The sequence below is a fragment of the Xenopus laevis genome, chromosome 2S (assembly GCF_017654675.1).
Source record: "Xenopus laevis strain J_2021 chromosome 2S, Xenopus_laevis_v10.1, whole genome shotgun sequence".
NCBI classification, from domain to species: domain Eukaryota; kingdom Metazoa; phylum Chordata; class Amphibia; order Anura; family Pipidae; genus Xenopus; species Xenopus laevis.
The window spans coordinates 75,930,136-75,949,367 of record NC_054374.1 but is presented as its reverse complement, the minus strand read 5'-3'; the positions used below and the strand labels follow the sequence as shown (position 1 = coordinate 75,949,367).

Genomic DNA, 19,232 nt, shown 5'->3' with positions numbered 1-19,232 from the left:
GGCATGGGTACCCATTTTAGATTCGGTAGAATGTGTACTTTCCAAAAATATATGGGTTTGGGGGGTAAACATATATTTCTGTGTTTTTACCCCACAAAAATGCAGTCAATGTGTTGATTTTTCATTAGATGAAGTTACCCACAGGACTATTTGTATGCGCTAACTTCATTTTGAGGCCTCTAACTGCCAGATACTTTGGTAAACCTATGAACAATGGCCACCAAACTGTTTGGAGGAACCCTGGCAATCATATTTAGGGTGTTTTTTCTTGGTGCGTAACGATACATGGGTGATATGGTGCTGAGAAGTTGAAGCTTTGAGGCAATTTTCAGATATTTCACCAAAACCGACAATTGTGGGAAAGCCTTGCGACTCAGTAGTTTGGAACAGAAAGGCATGGGTACCCATTTTAGATTCTGTAGAATGTGAACTTTCCAAAAATATATGGGTTTTGGGGGGTAAACATATATTTCTGTGTTTTTACCCCACAAAAATGCAGTCAATGTGTTGATTTTTCATTAGCTGAAGTTACCCACGGGACTGTTTGTATGCGCTAACTTCATTTTGGGGCCTCTAAATGCCAGATACTTTGGTAAACTTATGAACAATGGCCACCAAAATGTTCAGAGGAACCCTGGCAATCATATTTAGGGTGCTTTTTCTTAGTACGTAATGATACATGGGTGATATGGTGCTGAGAAGTTGAAGCTTTGAGGCAATTTTCAGATATTTCACCAAAACCGACAATTGTGGGAAGGCCTTGCGACTCAGTAGTTTGGAGCAGAAAGGCATGGGTACCCATTTTAGATTCTGTAGAATGTGTACTTTCCAAAAATATATGGGTTTTGGGGGGTAAACATATATTTCTGTGTTTTTACCCCACAAAAATGCAGTCAATGTGTTGATTTCTCATTAGATGAAGTTACTCACGGGACTGTTTGTATGCGCTAACTTCATTTTGGGGCCTCTAAATGCCAGATACTTTGGTAAACTTATGAACAATGGCCACCAAAATGTTCAGAGGAACCCTGGCAATCATATTTAGGGTGCTTTTTCTTAGTACGTAATGATACATGGGTGATATGGTGCTGGGAAGTTGAAGTTTTGAGGCAATTTTCAGATATTTCACCAAAACCGACAATTTGGGAAAGCCTTGCGACTCAGTAGTTTGGAGCAGAAAGGCATGGGTACCCATTTTAGATTCTGTAGAATGTGTTCTTTCCAAAAATATATGGGTTTGGGGGGTAAACATATATTTCTGTGTTTTTACCCCACAAAAAATGCAGTCAATGTGTTGATTTCTCAGTAGCTGAAGTAAAGTCCTGAACAATTTGGATGCGCTAACTTCATATTTGTGTCTCTAAATGCCAGATACTTTGGTAAACCTATGCATAATGGATATCAAACTGTTCAGTGGACCCCTGGCAATCATATTTCAGGTGCTTTTTCTTGGTACGTAATATAGTTTGGGATATGCGGAGCAGCAAAATAAAACCTTTGAAATGATTTTTCAAAATTTTGAATTTTATTTTGAAAAACCGCTATGTTCAGACAAGCTTTTCTGTTTGGTAGTTGGGAGTAGAGAGACATAGTTACCCATTTTGTAATCGGCAGAATGTGTACTTTTCAAAAATGTATGGTTTTCTGGGGTAAACCTATGGTTTCAGGATTTTTTGCCTTGGAATCTAAAGCATGCCGTTTTCTGCCTTAGTGCTTTCAAAATTCAGTAATATACTGCCGGGAGTTTTTGCTGTACAGAAATCCTAAATCTCCCTAAAACTATACATATCTGGTATTGGCACGTTCGAGAGACATAAGGCTTTCCAAATCAGTTGGATTTTCATCTGTAAAATGAAATATTTTTCTGGTATAAATTGATATACAATGAAAAATGGTAATTTTTCATTTTTTTTTGTTATTTAGCACTATAAATTTTTTTGCACAGGTGGAAATACATGAAAACTCAGGCAGATTTAGAAAGCTCAGTTTCTACCGAAAAAAACAATGTATAGTTTTCCTAGGTAAACTATAGGTTTCCCCTCAGAAAATGCCCCTAAAGTGAGAGAGCACAAAATGCTTAAAAACGGCTGGCATTTCGCGTAACCAAAATGTGAAATTCTGCTGGCACTTAAAGGGTTAAAGTATGATGTAAACAAGAAAGAAAGGGACAAAACATGCAGCATGCATAGACCATCACTATCCTTGGCATCACAATGTCTGTATGCTGCAGCATTTGCAGGTGACACTGTATATATATATATATATATATATATATATATATATATATATATATATCTATATATATATATAGTCAACTACAACAGGTCCTCTGCACTCAACCCATTATCAATATATTTAAGACAGCGACATTTTGTGCATACTGCTACTAAAAAATGCCTTACCCTTTAAACAACACAGGGATTGTTTGTCCATATATTGCAATATACACTTAATTTTCATCTGATTTGGGAGTTTTACTTTGAAAGCAGCTAGTAAGTTGCAGGTAAAACTTAGTCCCTTTGTAAAATGTATAATTAAGCAATAGAATTCTTAATGAATCAGATGAAAATTGAGCATAGGACTGGCCAGATATGGGATGACTTTGACGTAGTTGGCCAGCTTAAATATTTTGCAATATATGGACAAACAATCCCTGTGTTGTTTAAAGGGTAAGGCATTTTTCAGTAGCAGTATGCACAAAATGTCGCTGTCTTAAATATATTGATAATGGGTTGAGTGCAGAGGACTTCTTGTAGTTGACTATATGTATTTTGTGGTCACAGCCTCATTGCACCCCGCCTAATGGTTTTAAAAAATAGTGGTGAGCACAACTTTCCCTTATTTGTTTCCCAAATTTTTTCGCTAGGCATGGATTTGCTGTGAAATTCTGTACTTCGCCATCTGCAAAATTTTTTGTGAAACTAAATAAGACAATAATCTGATGGAAATGTTTTTGGAAACAGACAAAAAAGTCTGAGAAAAAGTGCCCATTGACTTTAATGCATTTGGACAAAAAAGTCGTTGAGACATAAGTCGCCAAGACAAAAAAAAAACACAAGAAAAACACTCGTTGACTTTAATTTTGAGTGAGAAAAATTTGTTGTGCACATAAAAATTCGTCATTTCTATAAAAAAAATATTGACGCTCATTGACTTTGATGCGTTCACAAATTCGTTGCCATTTCTCAAACTGTTTCACAAATTTTCAGTGAAGTGAAATGGGACAGATATGCTCATCACTACTTGTCAGGCAAAATGGAAACCTAGAGGTAACTGCACATATAGATAATTATGGTATAACTGGCAATACCCGATTTAGGAGGGATAGAAGAATTAAAGAGGTGGAGGGGGGTCAGCTGAAGCCTTTTTTTACAAGAAGGTAAAAAAAATGCAAAAAAAAAAAAAGCAATTAGCCAACTAACAGCATTATAGCAAACAGTAAAACAAATCCCATATTAGAGGTGGGACCCTCAGTATCTGGGAGGTAACTTTGTTAATGCGAGCAGGAAACTTTTATTTTTCTTCCATTTACACTGCTGAGGAAACCATTTAATGAAGTAATTTAATTATGGGTAATTGACTCAGGGAGAAGCTTAAAAGAGACTAAAACATGTGAAGCTAAACAAAAATCGATCACGTTATGGTATTCACCCCGGGGTACTAAAACATTCTAGGTCTGTCATTACCAAACTACTTATGAGTTTGAGCTATCATGGTTATATGAACAATATATCTTGACAAATGTAATTGTCTTTTATGAGGAGCTAAGCCGAAACCTCGAGACTGGGGTTGCAGGCAATTGACACAGTAAGTTACTAATTCATTTAAGAAATATTGTCCTTAAACATATTATACTGAGATGAAGAACTAGCTGAAAGGTAGAGTTGCAATCAATGGGACATCTTCTAATTGGAGCTGTGATGCTGGAGAAATTATCTTGACAAGCCCCTTTTTCTGCTTCGTGGAAAGGGTATACTGTATAAGGACCCCAATATGACTATGAAATAGGCCATAATATATTTTTAATTTTAATTAAGCACAGCATTATAAGTACTGTGAGCCAAAGACTCATTCATAGAACTCCACTTGTCTACTCTTGTTAAGGGATGAATCTGACCTCTTGCTTTGACAAAAATTTGCAAAACTGCAAAATTCCTCAAAAATGCATTAAAGTCTATTTTTTTTTGATGCACGGCAATTTTTTTCCATCTATTGGAGTTAATGGGTGTCATTTTTGTGGCAAAACTGATTGCAGGGTTCAGACTACATTTCTTAATTATTTTAAGTATGTCTTAATTATCATTAGGTTATTACACTAATACAACATTAGTTGTATCAGTGCACAGTCTGTCATATGTATGCAGATTTGGAACAAGAGATCCAAAATGCTTACCAAAATGCTTACCTCTGTGGTGGATGTGAGCAAATTGCCACTTTGGAGGCTCAAGTTAGAGCACTAGAGCAACAAATTGCAACACTGCGGTCGATTGACAATCTTGAAAGGAGTCTTTTGCTCACTGAGCAGGACCTAGCGGGGTCAGATAGTTTGGGGGGAACAGAACAGCAGCAGGATGTTGAGGCAGCTAGCTGGGTGACAGTTAGAAAATCTAAGGTGGGCAAAAGGAAAATGGAGGCTGATCCGGAGATTATACATCGCAACAAATTTGCCAGATTGTGTGAAGATGATGGGAGTATGAACTCTGGATTGGCAATTCTAGATGGGGCTGATCTCTCTAACAGCCGGGAGACCAGTTTCTCTAGTAGTGGTGGGGGGGAGAGTAGAGTCAGGCCTAAGCAGATTGTGGTTGTAGGGGACTCAATTATTAGGAAAGTGGATAGGGTAATTTGTCGTCCGGATCGCTACAACCGAACAGTTTGCTGTCTACCTGGTGCCAGGGTTCGGCATGTGGTTGATCGGATAGACAAATTATTGGGTGGGGCTGGGCACGACCCAGCTGTCTTAGTGCATATCGGTACTAATGACAAAATAAATGGTAGATGGAAGACCTTAAAGAATGATTTCAGGGATCTAGGCTCTAAGATCAAGGAAAGGTCTTCCAATGTAATCTTTTCTGAAATTTTGCCTGTGCCACGTGCAAGTTTAGGAAAACAGCGGGAGATTAGGGAGCTTAATGCGTGGCTCAAGTCTTGGTGCAGGAAGGAAGGGTTTGGGTTCCTAGAGCACTGGGCTGACTTTTCGTTGGGGTACAACCTATATAGCCGTGACGGTTTGCACCTCAATGGAAGGGGGTCCGCGGTGCTAGGGGAAAGAATGGCTAAGAGGTTGGAGGAGTGTTTAAACTAGGCAAGAGGGGGGTGGGTGAGATAAAGGATTATGGGGAAGCTAGTGTAGACGGGGTAGTGGGGTTAGTAAGGGGTCATGGGGGAGGAGTGAGGGGGGCATACAGTTTACCAGCTAAGGAGGTCCCTCTGTTACAAGGAAAACAGAATAATACTAACTTAACGTATAATTCTTCACTAAGTAATGCACATTTCAAAAGTAAAAGTAGTAACCTCCGCTGTATGCTGGCAAATGCACGGAGTTTGTCAGGTAAAATGGGAGACCTAGAATTAATTGCATGCTCTAAAAATTATGATATAATTGGTATCACTGAGACCTGGTGGGATGAAACATGTGACTGGATTGTGAATTTAAATGGTTACACCCTTTTTAGGAGGGACAGAGGGATTAAAAAGGGTGGAGGAGTGGGTTTGTATGTAAAGCCTGAATTAAAGCCATGCGCTAAAGAAATAAAAATAGCTGGCACTGGTGAGGGTGTAGAATCACTCTGGGTAGAGATTTCGACTGGGCAAAAGGTATCAAAAAGAATTATCATTGGTGTATGCTATAAACCACCTCGTATAAGTGTCGAGTATGAAGCCCAGCTACTCTTGCAGATACAAGCGGCTTCACAGCTGGGTCAAGTTGTTGCTATGGGTGACTTCAATTATCCAGACATTGACTGGGGTAATGGGGTTGCTAAGACAGAAAAAGCTAGTAGGTTTGTAAATATGCTGAATGACAACTTTTTATTCCAGCTCGTTCAAGAACCTACTAGGAATAACTCTCTTTTGGACCTTGTAATAACTAACAATACTGAACTCATCTCTAACATTTGTGTGGGTGAGCATTTAGGGAATAGTGATCATAACATGGTCTCCTTTGAGATTCTGTTGCAGAAGCAATTCTATAAGGGAGTAACTAAAACACTAAATTTCAGACGTGCAAACTTTGACAGTATAAGGGCATCTCTGCAACATATTAAGTGGGAAATGCTTTTCACAGGGTCAAACACAGAACAAAAATGGGAAGTCTTTAAAATGCTGCTTAATAAATATACTTGTCAGTATATTCCACTTGTAAGCAAGGAACGTCGTTGCAAAGCAAAACCTTTTTGGTTCAATAGAAGCGTTGGTGTTGAGGTGGGTAAGAAAAGACGTGCTTTTAAGGCTTTCAAGTTAGCTGGTACAGCCGAAACATTTATAAGGTACAAGGAGGCCAATAAATCATGCAAAGAAGCTATAAGGCAAGCTAAAATTGCTATAGAAAAGGATATTGCAGCAAGCAGTAAAAAAAATCCCAAATTATTTTTTAAATATGTCAATAGTAAAAAAATGAAGCAGGAAGGGGTGGGACCCTTACTATCAGAGGGGGATCAGCTGGTTGATGAAAACAAAATAAAAGCGCAGATTCTGAACTCGTATTTTTCATCTGTTTACACAAATGAAGAACCAGTAAGTGAAGGTTTCCTTCTTAACACTCCCAATTCTAGTAATACAACTAATGATGCATGGTTCACACAAGAAGAAATTCAAAAGAGACTTGAACAGGTTAAGATTAACAAAGGTCCAGGGCCAGATGGTATTCATCCCAGGGTAATTAGCGAGCTTAGCTCTGTGATTGCCAAACCTCTTTACTTAATTTTTCAGGATTCATTGAGATCTGGTATTGTGCCAAGAGACTGGCGAATTGCTAATGTGGTGCCTCTATTCAAAAAAGGATCCCGTTCTCAGCCTCAAAACTATAGGCCAGTTAGTCTGACGTCAGTATTAGGAAAGATTTTCGAAGGGTTAATAAAGGATAAGATACTGGACTTCATAGCAAATCATAATACTATGAGTTTGTGCCAGCATGGTTTTATGCGTAATAGATCTTGCCAGACTAACTTAATTTCTTTTTACGAGAATGTAAGTAGAGACCTCGATTCTGGGATGGCAGTGGATGTGATTTACTTAGACTTTGCTAAAGCATTTGATACAGTGCCACACAAAAGGTTACTGGTTAAATTAAGGAATGTTGGCCTGGAACATAGTATTTGTACCTGGATAGCGAACTGGCTAAAAGATAGACTACAAAGAGTGGTGGTAAATGGAACATTTTCTAATTGGACCAGTGTTGTTAGTGGAGTACCACAGGGCTCTGTACTAGGTCCCTTGCTTTTCAACTTGTTTATTAATGACCTGGAGGTGGGCATTGAAAGTACTGTTTCTATTTTTGCAGATGATACTAAATTGTGCAGAACTATAGGTTCCATGCAGGATGCTGCCACTTTGCAAAGTGATCTGTCTAAACTGGAAAACTGGGCAGCAAACTGGAAAATGAGGTTCAATGTTAATAAATGCAAGGTTATGCACTTTGGCAAAAATAATATAAATGCAAGTTATACACTAAATGGCAATGTGTTGGGAGTTTCCTTAAATGAAAAGGATCTAGGGGTCTTTGTAGATAACGTTGTCTAATTCTGGGCAGTGTCATTCTGTGGCTACTAAAGCAAATAAAGTTCTGTCTTGCATAAAAAAGGGCATTAACTCAAGGGATGAAAACATAATTATGCCTCTTTATAGGTCCCTGGTAAGGCCTCATCTGGAGTATGCAGTTCAGTTTTGGACTCCAGTCCTTAAGAGGGATATAAATGAGCTGGAGAGAGTGCAGAGACGTGCAACTAAATTGGTTAGAGGGACGGAAGACTTAAATTATGAGGGTAGACTGTCAAGGTTGGGGTTGTTTTCTCTGGAAAAAAGGCGCTTGCGAGGGGACATGATTACACTTTACAAGTACATTAGAGGACATTATAGACAAATGGCAGGGGACCTTTTTACCCATAAAGTGGATCACCGTACCAGAGGCCACCCCTTTAGACTAGAAGAAAAGAACTTTCATTTGAAGCAACGTAGAGGGTTCTTCACAGTCAGGACAGTGAGGTTGTGGAATGCACTGCCGGGTGATGTTGTGATGGCTGATTCAGTTAATGCCTTTAAGAATGGCTTGGATGATTTTTTGGACAGACATAATATTAAAGGCTATTGTGATACTAAACTCTATAGTTAATATAGGTATGGGTATATAGAATTTTAATTAAAAGTAGGGAGGGGTGTGTGTATGGATGCTGGGTTTTCATTTGGAGGGGTTGAACTTGATGGACTTTGTCTTTTTTCAACCCAATTTAACTATGTAACTATGTAACTATGTAACATTGTCTACAGCTCCTTTATTGCTATATTCAATGCTAAATTGCTGGGTTCGATTCAGACTAAAGCTGCTTTTTGCATTTCAATGTATGTTGTTAAAAACAGTTTGAGTTTTATGCACTATATTTTGGGACATTGGATTAAGGTCTAGATAATCTTTTTTTTGGGACATAAGGTTAAGTTTCAGACCAGATGATCAGCCTATATCTTGTGATCTTGCTCACACTAGTATCTAGCTTCTTATAATTACATTGACTATTTCAGTGATTAAATTAATAAAGGCAGTTAAATAAAATAATATCCTAAAGAAAAGGACAAAGAAATAAACCATTATTACATATGTAAATGCGAAACAAAAAGCAGCTTTAGTCTACATTGAACCCTGGATCTTAGCATTAAAAACCACACACACACATGAGCTGTAACCCCTACACCAGGGGAATTAGAGGATCATTACCCCATGTCCTGAAATCCAGTATCCGTGCTCTATTCACCCATGACATCACAGGTGAGGAAATTATTTAATTGACTCTGGGTTGGACAAGGGTCTAGAACAGTGATCCCCAACCAGTAGCTCGTGAGCAACATGTTGCTCTCCAACCCCTTGGATGTTGCTCCCAGTGGCCTCAAAGCAGGTGATTATTTTTGAATAAGTTTTGATTTACAAGTTTTGGTTGTATAAAAACCAGGTGTACTGCCAAACAGAGCCTCAATGTAGGTTGAAAATCCACATAGGGGCTTCCAAATGGCCAATCACAGCCCTTATTTGGCACCCCAAGAACATTTTTCATGCTTGTGTTGCTCCCCAACTCCTTTTACTTCTGAATGTTGCTCACGGGTTCAAAAGGTTGGGGATCCCTGGTCTAGAACATGCTCTGAACCCCACCCCTGCCTGTATCAGTGACTGGGGAATCTATGAATCAGTGGTGATGCACAAATACACTGTAAAGCTTTTATATACATTATTTGTCCCCTTACTTGATGTTTTTACTGTAGTAAAATTAGGAGGTCCACAACCATACCAATATAGCATACCAAGTGACATTTTGTTAGAGGGGACACACATTTTGCAAAGATTTTGGTAGTAGCAAGCTCTATGGTATACACTAGTGTTACCAATAATCCTTTTTCTACTGGTTAATGCTAAATGCTTTGCAGGTTCAAAAACTATATTAAATATGCACAGAGGATGTATTGTTCACATTGCTCAATTATTTGTTAACAATATTTATTACATTATCCCATAGGAGTGTTACCTGGGACAACTGTAAAGTACCAGGTTTACCACCTGCATAAATACATGCCAGTAATTTGCATTACTTGCTTATTAGTATTCTCTGTTACAGTAAATAAGAAGCATCCTGGAATCAAAGAGCCTACTGGAATTGCTTGGTATCAGTAGGAGCACTAGCATTATAGGATGTGACAGCAGGAAAAACATACGCTGGTCCAATTCAGTCTGCTGGGAAACCTCAGAAACTATTTCATACATCTATGTTTATATAATTATGTCTTCCCTGGTCATTTATCAATTCAGCTCATCTAACAGCTTCATCTAGCCTTTATCACCTCTTCTGGGAAGATTCTGCTTAAATTAAGACATATACGCAGTCTATCAGAAAAGTACAAACAGAAGAATACAGTTTAAAAACTTAAAGGAAAACTGTACCGCCATAATAAATACTTACCCAACCGATAGTTTATATCATATCAAATGGCCTATTAAAGAATCTTATCAAACTGCATTATAGATAACCTTAAATATTGCCTTTTACATATTTTACCTTTAGCCAACCATTTTGTGATGGCCTTTGTACTCCCTAAGAGATCACCTGACCAGAAACTTTGTCCATTATTTGGCTCATGTTACTTTATCATGTATTTTGTTTATTTGTGTGCACCATTAATCATATGGTCCTGGGTGGTGGCCCTTAGTATTTAAAACTGCAATATTCTATTTAGTATTACCCCATGGCGCATAGGAGCAGATTCACTAAAGGGCGAAGTGGCCAGCGCTAGTGACTATTCGCCAGAAATCCCATCCACATGGACACTGGCAATTCAACAGGAGTAGACAACAATTTGCTAGCGAATGAGACTGTCGCTAACATATGTTCACACCCTATCGCCAGACGACTTTTTGCGCTAGCGAACGGTTGTTACTCCGCAAATTCACTAAGATTTTACTGATTTTACTAAATTTTACTGAACGTTTACTGAACTCTTTCGCCAGAGTTTACTTTGCCACCTCAGTCCAGGCGAACTGATAAAACAAAGCTACATCTTCCTCAATCTTATGTCAGTGACATCATATCCTGTATGCCGAAAATTCATTAAAGTTGTAAAAAACATTGGCGACTTTTAGTTTCTTAAAGCAGAAATTGCCTTCAAAAGTCTGAACTATTAAACATTTTAGCATTATTAACATTTTTTTTCAGACATTTGAGGGGCATGGCACATTTGTTTTAGGTTGGGCGCATGTGTAGGGCATTCGAGGATCTATTCTGTCTTTATTATGGTTCCTTGGACATTTGTAATAAAAATTAGGCCACTTCAACCATTTGCACCAACATTACTAACATGACTTAAAGACATCCATGCGACTTTTATGTACCCGCCCTATTCAAATTGACCTAAATGTAAGAGTACAAATGAAGTTCTCGCTAGGCAGAAATGAACGCTAGTGAAACTTTGCAAAGAAATTCTTGCACTGCCAAAGTAACGCTAGTGAAAATTTGCCAGCGTTCACTGATTGAGATGCTTCACATTTTAGTAAATTTGCGTAGTGGTAACAAATTTGCGTGGTTGCTGGCAAAAATTCACCCTTTAGTGAATATGCCCCATAGAGTACATTTTTCAGAAAATGGCTTATTTACATGAAGCAGGGTTATATATATGAGTTGTTTTATGAAATATAGTTTTATAGAGACCAACATTGCTCAGGGGTATAGTTTTCACAAATGAGTCACAAATTATGTACCAGGTATTTTAATATAACATATAGAGCTGGAACACTTTGACAAGAAAACAAGAAAAAGTGCAATAAAACAATACAAGGGTAATGTAATAAAGAGTATTTTTCCTAAACTGGACAATGAGGGTAAAAGATACTTTTGGGCATATTCGCTTGCAATATATTTTACAAAATGGGCACAAAAGTGTTTACAAACTTTTTTTTTCTTTTATGCTTATATATTGCAGAATATTTTATTAACATACAGTTGGGCCTATACTGCCTCAGTTTTGTTACCAACAGTGATTGATCAGCAATTAAGTTTGACCAGTAACAGCATGGTTGCAATTAAGCACCTATGTTATTAAATGAGTCTTTTGGGGTCATTAAATTCCAATGGCCTATTTTCACGTGGCTGTAAATTTATGAGAAGCACTAAAATGACAGAGACATTTGGAAAGTGAAGGCAGCAAGAGAGCTGTGAAATGCTTCACAGAGCAGTAGAACACAGCACCCCTGGCACGATAAATACCAGAAATCAAATCAAGTTATTCTTTCTCACATCAGAACCATCTCTGACAAGTCCTGTCAGTGAAATCATTGTGTCTTGCTAAGAAAGTGAAGTCCCACAAAGACAGATATAGCGGTGAAAAGCTGGCCGTCCAAATACCCTGCTGTATCCTATCATAGATCAGCTTTCGGAAACAATTATTGATAGACTTTTCTGCACTATTGTTTAACTTTTTTTTGTCAGCTGCCACAGATATGCAACTCTTAGCATATTCCAGCTACCGTGGCTGTTAGGGATGCTGGAGGTTGTTTTTTGTTACATTTTTGAGAAAAAAAAACAGATTTATCAGCATGATACATGAAATAAATTATTAATAAATTATTAAAGAGCTCATGAAGTCAAAAACATGATTATGGCCATATAAAAGAAACAAACAGCCATCACTTCTTTCTCCATCACTGCTTTGTATTGTATGCTTTACAAAGTATTGGTTCAATCATGAAAGAATTAAATGTAACTTGCACATAATGCACAGGATAAAAATTGCAAATATTTACAGGTATGGGACCTGTTATACAGAATGCTCAAGACCTTGGAATTTCCTGATAAGGAGTATTTCTGTAGTTTAGATCTCCAAACCCTAAGTCTACTTTATAAACACTGAAATGTTCATTTAACCTATAAAGCTTCTTTTGCCTTCATCAAGGTTTAATTATATCTTAGTTAGAATCAAGTACAAAGTACTGTTTCTTCATAATAGAGAAAAAAAAAATTATTTGACTGAAATTGAGTCTATGGGAGATGGGCTTCCCATGATAATGGGTTTCTGGATAATGGATGCCATACCTGTATTATATTTACTTTAGCTCACTGATCTGAAAGATATAAAAAAAACATTATTTTCTGGCTATACTGGTGTTTTAAACTACAAAACCTATAATTCTATTTGTGAACAACAGATGGATGCAGTTTGGACATGCTAGCTCTTTAAGAGGTAAGGAAAAAAAAGACAATTGGGGGGTACAATAGGTTGACAAAGTACAAATAAATCGTCTGCTATATTCCATATATTTGGGTGGCTGCTTTCTAGAAGAAGAAAAACAATGTATATGATTTTATAGAAACATTTTAGCTTACAGTGAAAATACAGCTCCTCATCACCATCTTGACTTGCCTTGCTGTAGCCGCATTGCCTGCAGGAAAATAATAAAGAACTGGAAGTATAAAACTCAGCGTATACCTTGATGCAGAATGCTTGGTTGTCAAACTAGTCAGACAGTTTCATGGATCTTCCGTCTCATAAGCAATACTTTTCATATATATTGCTTTATTCTGTTCTTCACCTACATGCCATCATGTGACCCCTCTAGTCTTTTCTGCATATTATTACTAATGATGGGCGAATTTGCGCCGAAAAATTAGCGAATTTCGCGAAACGGCGAAAAATTCGCGAAACCCGTTTTTCGGAAAAAAATTTTTTGACGCCGGCGAATTTTTTCGGCAAATTTTCGCGGGCGTTTCGCGAATTTATTTGCTGGGCGCGAATCACGCAAATTCGCCGCAAATTCACGCCTGGCGAATAAATTCGCCCATCACTAATTATTACTCTTATCTCTTATTTACTCTTTCTCTTATTTACCTGATGCTTAAGTACAGTATAAAAGGCAGAACATGTTAGTGTCTTTATTATCGTCGTTCTGGCTATGTGATGTGAAGTATGTTATTGGTTAGAAGAATAAACTAGAGCCTAATCAATGGAAAAAGTGACTTGAGTGGTACAAAACAGAAGCAAACCTAATCTCTTACTGTCTACATGGAAAGATAGGTGCAGTGACACAAATGAGATGCAGTAAACCTCTCTTTTGACAGCAAAGCAGTGCTGAGTCTATTGTATTGCTGGGTGTAGGCATTCTGATTGTCAAGGATGATCCGTTTACCTGACATGTGAATGAAACTTTCTAGAGAGCCTAGAGGCCATACATTTCATTGGTATGCAGCCCCAGAGGTACAACAATCTGCTTGAAATGCACAAAAGAAACACATGCTGTGTGGACCAATTTTTATCAAACAGAAGATATTGGCAATATAGGAATGGATCAGACTGTATTCAAGCTGATGGCACACCCTTCTTTCTATTGTAATGAATGGTGTGCCATGTCCATTGTTGATAGTTTGCTATAGCATTAGTACCCGTTTCCCTCCTACAAAGCATTGAAGTTAAATTATCTTAAATCTTTTAAAAGCAATGTCTCCTTACAAAGGCATTTATTCTGTATAAACATTCCATAGTGCTAGCAGTTGTTTAGGTTTGGGACTCACCTTCTCCATATCATGAGTCCAACCACCATGGACAGCAGCACAATAAATCCAGCCACAGAAACAATTACTATGATGATGAGTGGATTCTGTTCAGTTGAAACCAGAGCCACTATGAAAGGAAAAGAAGCATGTGTTGGTCATTCACAAACATTTTCCAATTTATTATATTCAATGTACAGAAAACCCCACAAAACAGCGAAAGCCATACAGAGACAAATTTCCAGTATGTCAGCCTCATGGGCAACCAGCTAAGAGGGTTCAGTCATGACTATTATAAAAGGATTCAGTAGTAAAGTACATATAATGTTCAAGTATTGAAGTTACTGAAACTGGTTTATTATTCTAACTTCTACAGATCTTTAGATGCAAGCTGCAGAGTCTTTGCTATGGGTAAAATCACCTGAGTAAACTTATTAGCAACCTACATAGGGAAATTTCTTCATAAACAATTGCACTGACTGAATCTTCTTGCTTTTTAGCACCTATGCACTAAACATTCTGTCACAGAAGTTTTTTAGTGTCCATTCCATCTCTGTGATCTGACATTAAACTTTTTTTTTTTAATTAGAATTTTTCCTTTATTTATTGATTTAAGGTATCAATTACAGATGTTAATGTACTGGTAGATTACCAAAGAGAAAAAAATAAACAAAAAAACAAAACAATACTCTAGTGTAAGGTACCAACCAAAAAACAGAGTAAAAAAAAATTCAACTTTTGATAAATCAGTTTAATTTTTACTCTTTTTTTCATAATAAAACCAACCAGTAGGTCCAATCACTTTTCTGGATTTAAGGAAATAGAAAACCATCTGAATAGGTACTATTATTCCATGGTGTCCATTTGTTATGATGACTGGTTATTTTTTGCAGCGTAATATTCAAATTTGTTGGTTTCATTCATTAAGTTAATTCGTTTCAGTTTGGAGTACTAGGAGATTTCCAATTTCTTGCTATAATGAACCTTGCCATTGCAAGAATATGTATTATAAGGGATTTAGTCTTCTGGGTCATAAGGTCCAAATCAAAATTCAGGAGTGCCAAGGAGAGTGTAAAGTTCAAGATTTTCAGAAAAATGTCAAATATAGATTCCCATTTGTTTATACTGTATGTGTATCCAAATCTTGCGTGTTGTTGTCCAGTGAGGTTGCATAAAATTATGATATCCGGGTTTGTTGCAGTAACACATTTGTTAGTTTTTGTTGTGTTTTTGACATCAGTTTAATTTTGCAGATGGCCTGAGACTTAATAATAATAATAATAATAACTAGTAATTTGCAGGTAGGTAAAAAAACGTTGTTTTTGGGATAACACATTTTTCTCACAATGCTTGCTCTTTGTTAGGAACATAATGAGATCTGGGTAGTAAGGAGCAATTTCGGATAAAAAACATTTAGGTTTAATGCAGGTTTCACTTTAGGTTAGCTAAAGTAATTTTGCATTAAAAGCTAAGTTGCTTTAGCCCTCAGAATAAGGAGCAAGTGGTTGAGGTACTATTGTATACAAATAGCGAGCAGGTACTCAGCAGGAGTTAAACTGAAAGGGCTAAGCTCCCACTAGCAGTGACTGGAGACTAGAAACACTCCTAATGCTTATTCACATACTGTATAACACAACTAGCTCTGAAATATCTGTACCAAAGTACTGGAGAACTCTTGATAAATAAAAAATGGTTCTCAAAAGTAAAACTTAAGAAAAGAAGCAGGTTTGGGTTTTTTTTCCCAGTGTCCTGTCAGCCAAGTCTGACCCTCAGATATCCACAGAGCTCTCTCTCTCTCTCTCTCTACAACCTGTAGCTCAGGCTATGTGATTAGGTTACCAAGGGTTATTTATAGCTTCCACTCAAAACTGATTGGTTACCACTCTTAAGGTGGCCATACACGGATAGATCCGCTCGTTTGGCGATGTCGCCAAACGAGCGGATCTCCCTCCGATATGCCCACCTTGAGGTGGGCAATATCGGGCTGATCCGATCGTGGGCCCTAGGGCCCAACGATCGGATCCTAGCGTTCGCCAAACGGGCGGTCGGATCGCGGGACCGCATCAACGAACAGATGCGGCCGCGATCCGACGGGATTTTTAACCCCATCCGATCGAGATCTGGCCGACTTTCGGCCAGATCTCGATCGGGGAAGCCCGTCGGGGGCCCCCATACACGGGCCAATAAGCTGCCGACTTGGTCTGTCGGCAGCTTTTATCGGCCCGTGTATGGCCACCTTAATAATTCTTCCAATGTAGAAATAAACAAAAGATATTCCCATTCCTCTTTCACTTTTTAAAACTCTAACTCTGAAAGGATTTTGGGTCATATTTATCCAGGGAGGACCATTTATCAAAATTTGAAGTTGTAAATTTTAGAGATTTTTTACATTCAAATTAACTCAAGATTTTACCAAATTTAAGTGTTTGCGGGTTCATTAAAAATTTGAATAGGATAAAACCATGAAAAAAAAAAAACTTGAATGGTTAAAATGTGTATTCTACTCATCATTTTAATGGGTCTACAAACTCTCAAAAAATGCCAAAACTTTAAAAAATTTAAAAAATCTTAAATTTAAAAAAATTTCTTACATTTTGCCCAGGATAGTGATGGGCGAGTCTAACTCGTTTCTATTCTGCGAATAATTGCGAATTGGCTGAAATACAAGTCTATCACGACAATTTTTTTGACACACATTTTATGATGCACAACAAATTTTTCACCCATTGGAGTCTATGGGCGTTATTTTAGCAGCAAAAAATTTCCCTCATCGCTACCCATGCCAACTCCCATGGATTTCTACTTGAACTCGCAAGCTTTTAGATGCTGAATTTTTACATTTTACATGTTTTCCGGAATTTTTGCGCTTAAATACTGAACGTTTAATTTTAGGAAACCCTAATTCGATTTTTAGAACAAAAATTTTTAAATTGCAGTCAAAATTTAACTGTTGATAAATCAGACCCAACAAAATAAGACTTCTATAAGCTTTTAAAAGTTTTCTAAGGTAATAATGTTACTTTCAAAACTGATAATATGTAAATGATAAGGTTGTTGGAATAAAATCATAAAATATTGCTGAAATCTGATTATTCTTTAGCTGCCAATAACCACTGTTTTCATAAATACAAACACAGAGCAGAAAATGGATTCACAAATTGGTTTTAGGTTTTGCAGAGGATGCAATTATTCTGGAATTGTAAATAAACAATGTTGCCTTGTGGGTAAAAAAATGCACTTTTAACGTTAGTAAAATAAATAGTAAAATATATTCACTTTACTGGTGCTTTAAATTTGAGATTCCTTCTTTGTAAAGCAAATGAGCTCAAATGGGAATGTCTGTAAAGAAGCCCATTTTCAAAGACATTCTAAAAAAGTGGAATTACTTGGATTGTTTTCTCCATAATTAATGTTTTATTGCTTCTAACTGTGTAAAAAATTATGTTTGGTGAATCTAAAGATTTTTCCATTGACAGCACTGACAAGCTAGCACTTTGTGAAAATGTGCACACAACTGAAAACTGTCAGCTTTGTTGATCCCAATCTGGTTGCGGAAGATGTATTTTAATATGCCGTTACTAAAGTGAACCCTCCTGATTTTTGGCTCGTACAGTTTAAATGTAATAAGGTGCATAAGGAAAATATTCCTGTTTATCACAAGGGCATATTAAAAATGATGGCATCTTAATGGTTTACCTACTCATTAATTTTCTTCCACCCAACATGTGAATGTGTGGGCTCCAGGCAGCCACACGTTTTTCAATAAAATTTTTATTGGATTCAATTCATTCTGCAAATGTCTCTTATGCAGTAAAAGGATGCAATTTAAGGCCCCGTTAAGCACAATCTGTAAAAATCATACAGAGCAAGCTATCATTCCAGCCTTTCATTTGTTATAGTGGTGCCCACTTAAATAGAAATCACCCATATATTTATTTTGGATCAAAACATTTTTCTCAATCCTACTATTTCCATCATACTGTATCGGCATGGTGCATTGTGTTCAAATCTTTCCATTCATAAAAATTTGTGTTTTATAGACAGGGAAATGGAGTAGTCTAATATTATACTAATAGAGAAAAAGGATTTCAACTGACAAAATTATACATTATCATGCTCAATTGATCGGCGAATTTGTCCCGTTTTGCTATGGCGAAAAATTTGCAAATTTCCATGAAATTCATGAAACGGTGAAAAATTTGAGAAATGCATGGAAGTCAATGGGTTTCAAAATTATTTTGACACGTGTCAGTTTAGATGCCCGAGCCCACATTTTTTTGATGCGCCGGATTTGTCTCTGGCTAATTTTCATGGCGGTTTTGCAAATTTATTCACTGGCAACGACACGCGGAAATTAACCTTGAATTTAATTTGGTTGGTCTTTTTTTTTACTAGAAAATCAGAAAAAAATTATTTTGATAAATAACCCCCTAATTGTTCGTGTCACTGAGGTCAATTACCAGTTCTACACAGGTTCACTACAGTGACCACCAAAGGGTTAGCTATGTGCTTCTACGTTAAACTCCACATCAATGGCTACAGGCAGTTTTTCCTAGCGCATATGTTTTTCATAGAGTTTACATAATACAGTTATATGGTAAATATTACAAAAGCTCCTATATGCCTCATCTGTACAATTTTAAACACAATGGATCAGAGCTAGGGACAAGCAGAGAAAGCAATCAGGGGAAGTGTATATTGACATTAGGTAGGCAGCCAGCATACTATCAAAATCACAGACATGTTTTCTCAATACCTAGTATTATATATATCAGTGGAAAAAAAACACAAAGCCTTTAATGCCAAACTTCGTCAAGTAAAAGTTGTTGCGGTGCTGTAGAAGTCAATGGGAGGATCGAATTGTGTAAAAAACCTGAAATGTTTAGAGGTTTCCATATTTTTTTTGTTCGTTCAGAGCTTTTATTCATTCATACTTATATTTGCATATTTTAATAAATTCAATGACAATGGTGGTTTTACAGTTTATGAGTATAGTCGTGG

At 37.1% G+C, this 19,232-nt stretch overlaps 1 protein-coding gene across 1 annotated transcript in view; it reads right to left on the bottom strand.

Moving 5' to 3' along the window:
- The window catches only part of LOC108709572 (ephrin type-A receptor 7), a 310,721-nt gene that overhangs the window by 44,266 nt on the left and 247,223 nt on the right, over positions 1 to 19,232 (bottom strand). Inside the window, exons 8-9 of the mRNA XM_041584012.1 lie at positions 14,253 to 14,361; positions 13,071 to 13,126 (exon numbers count right to left, since the gene is read on the bottom strand). Of these exons, the coding sequence (XP_041439946.1) occupies positions 13,071 to 13,126; positions 14,253 to 14,361 (165 nt within the window). The remainder of the gene's footprint in view (positions 1 to 13,070; positions 13,127 to 14,252; positions 14,362 to 19,232) is intronic.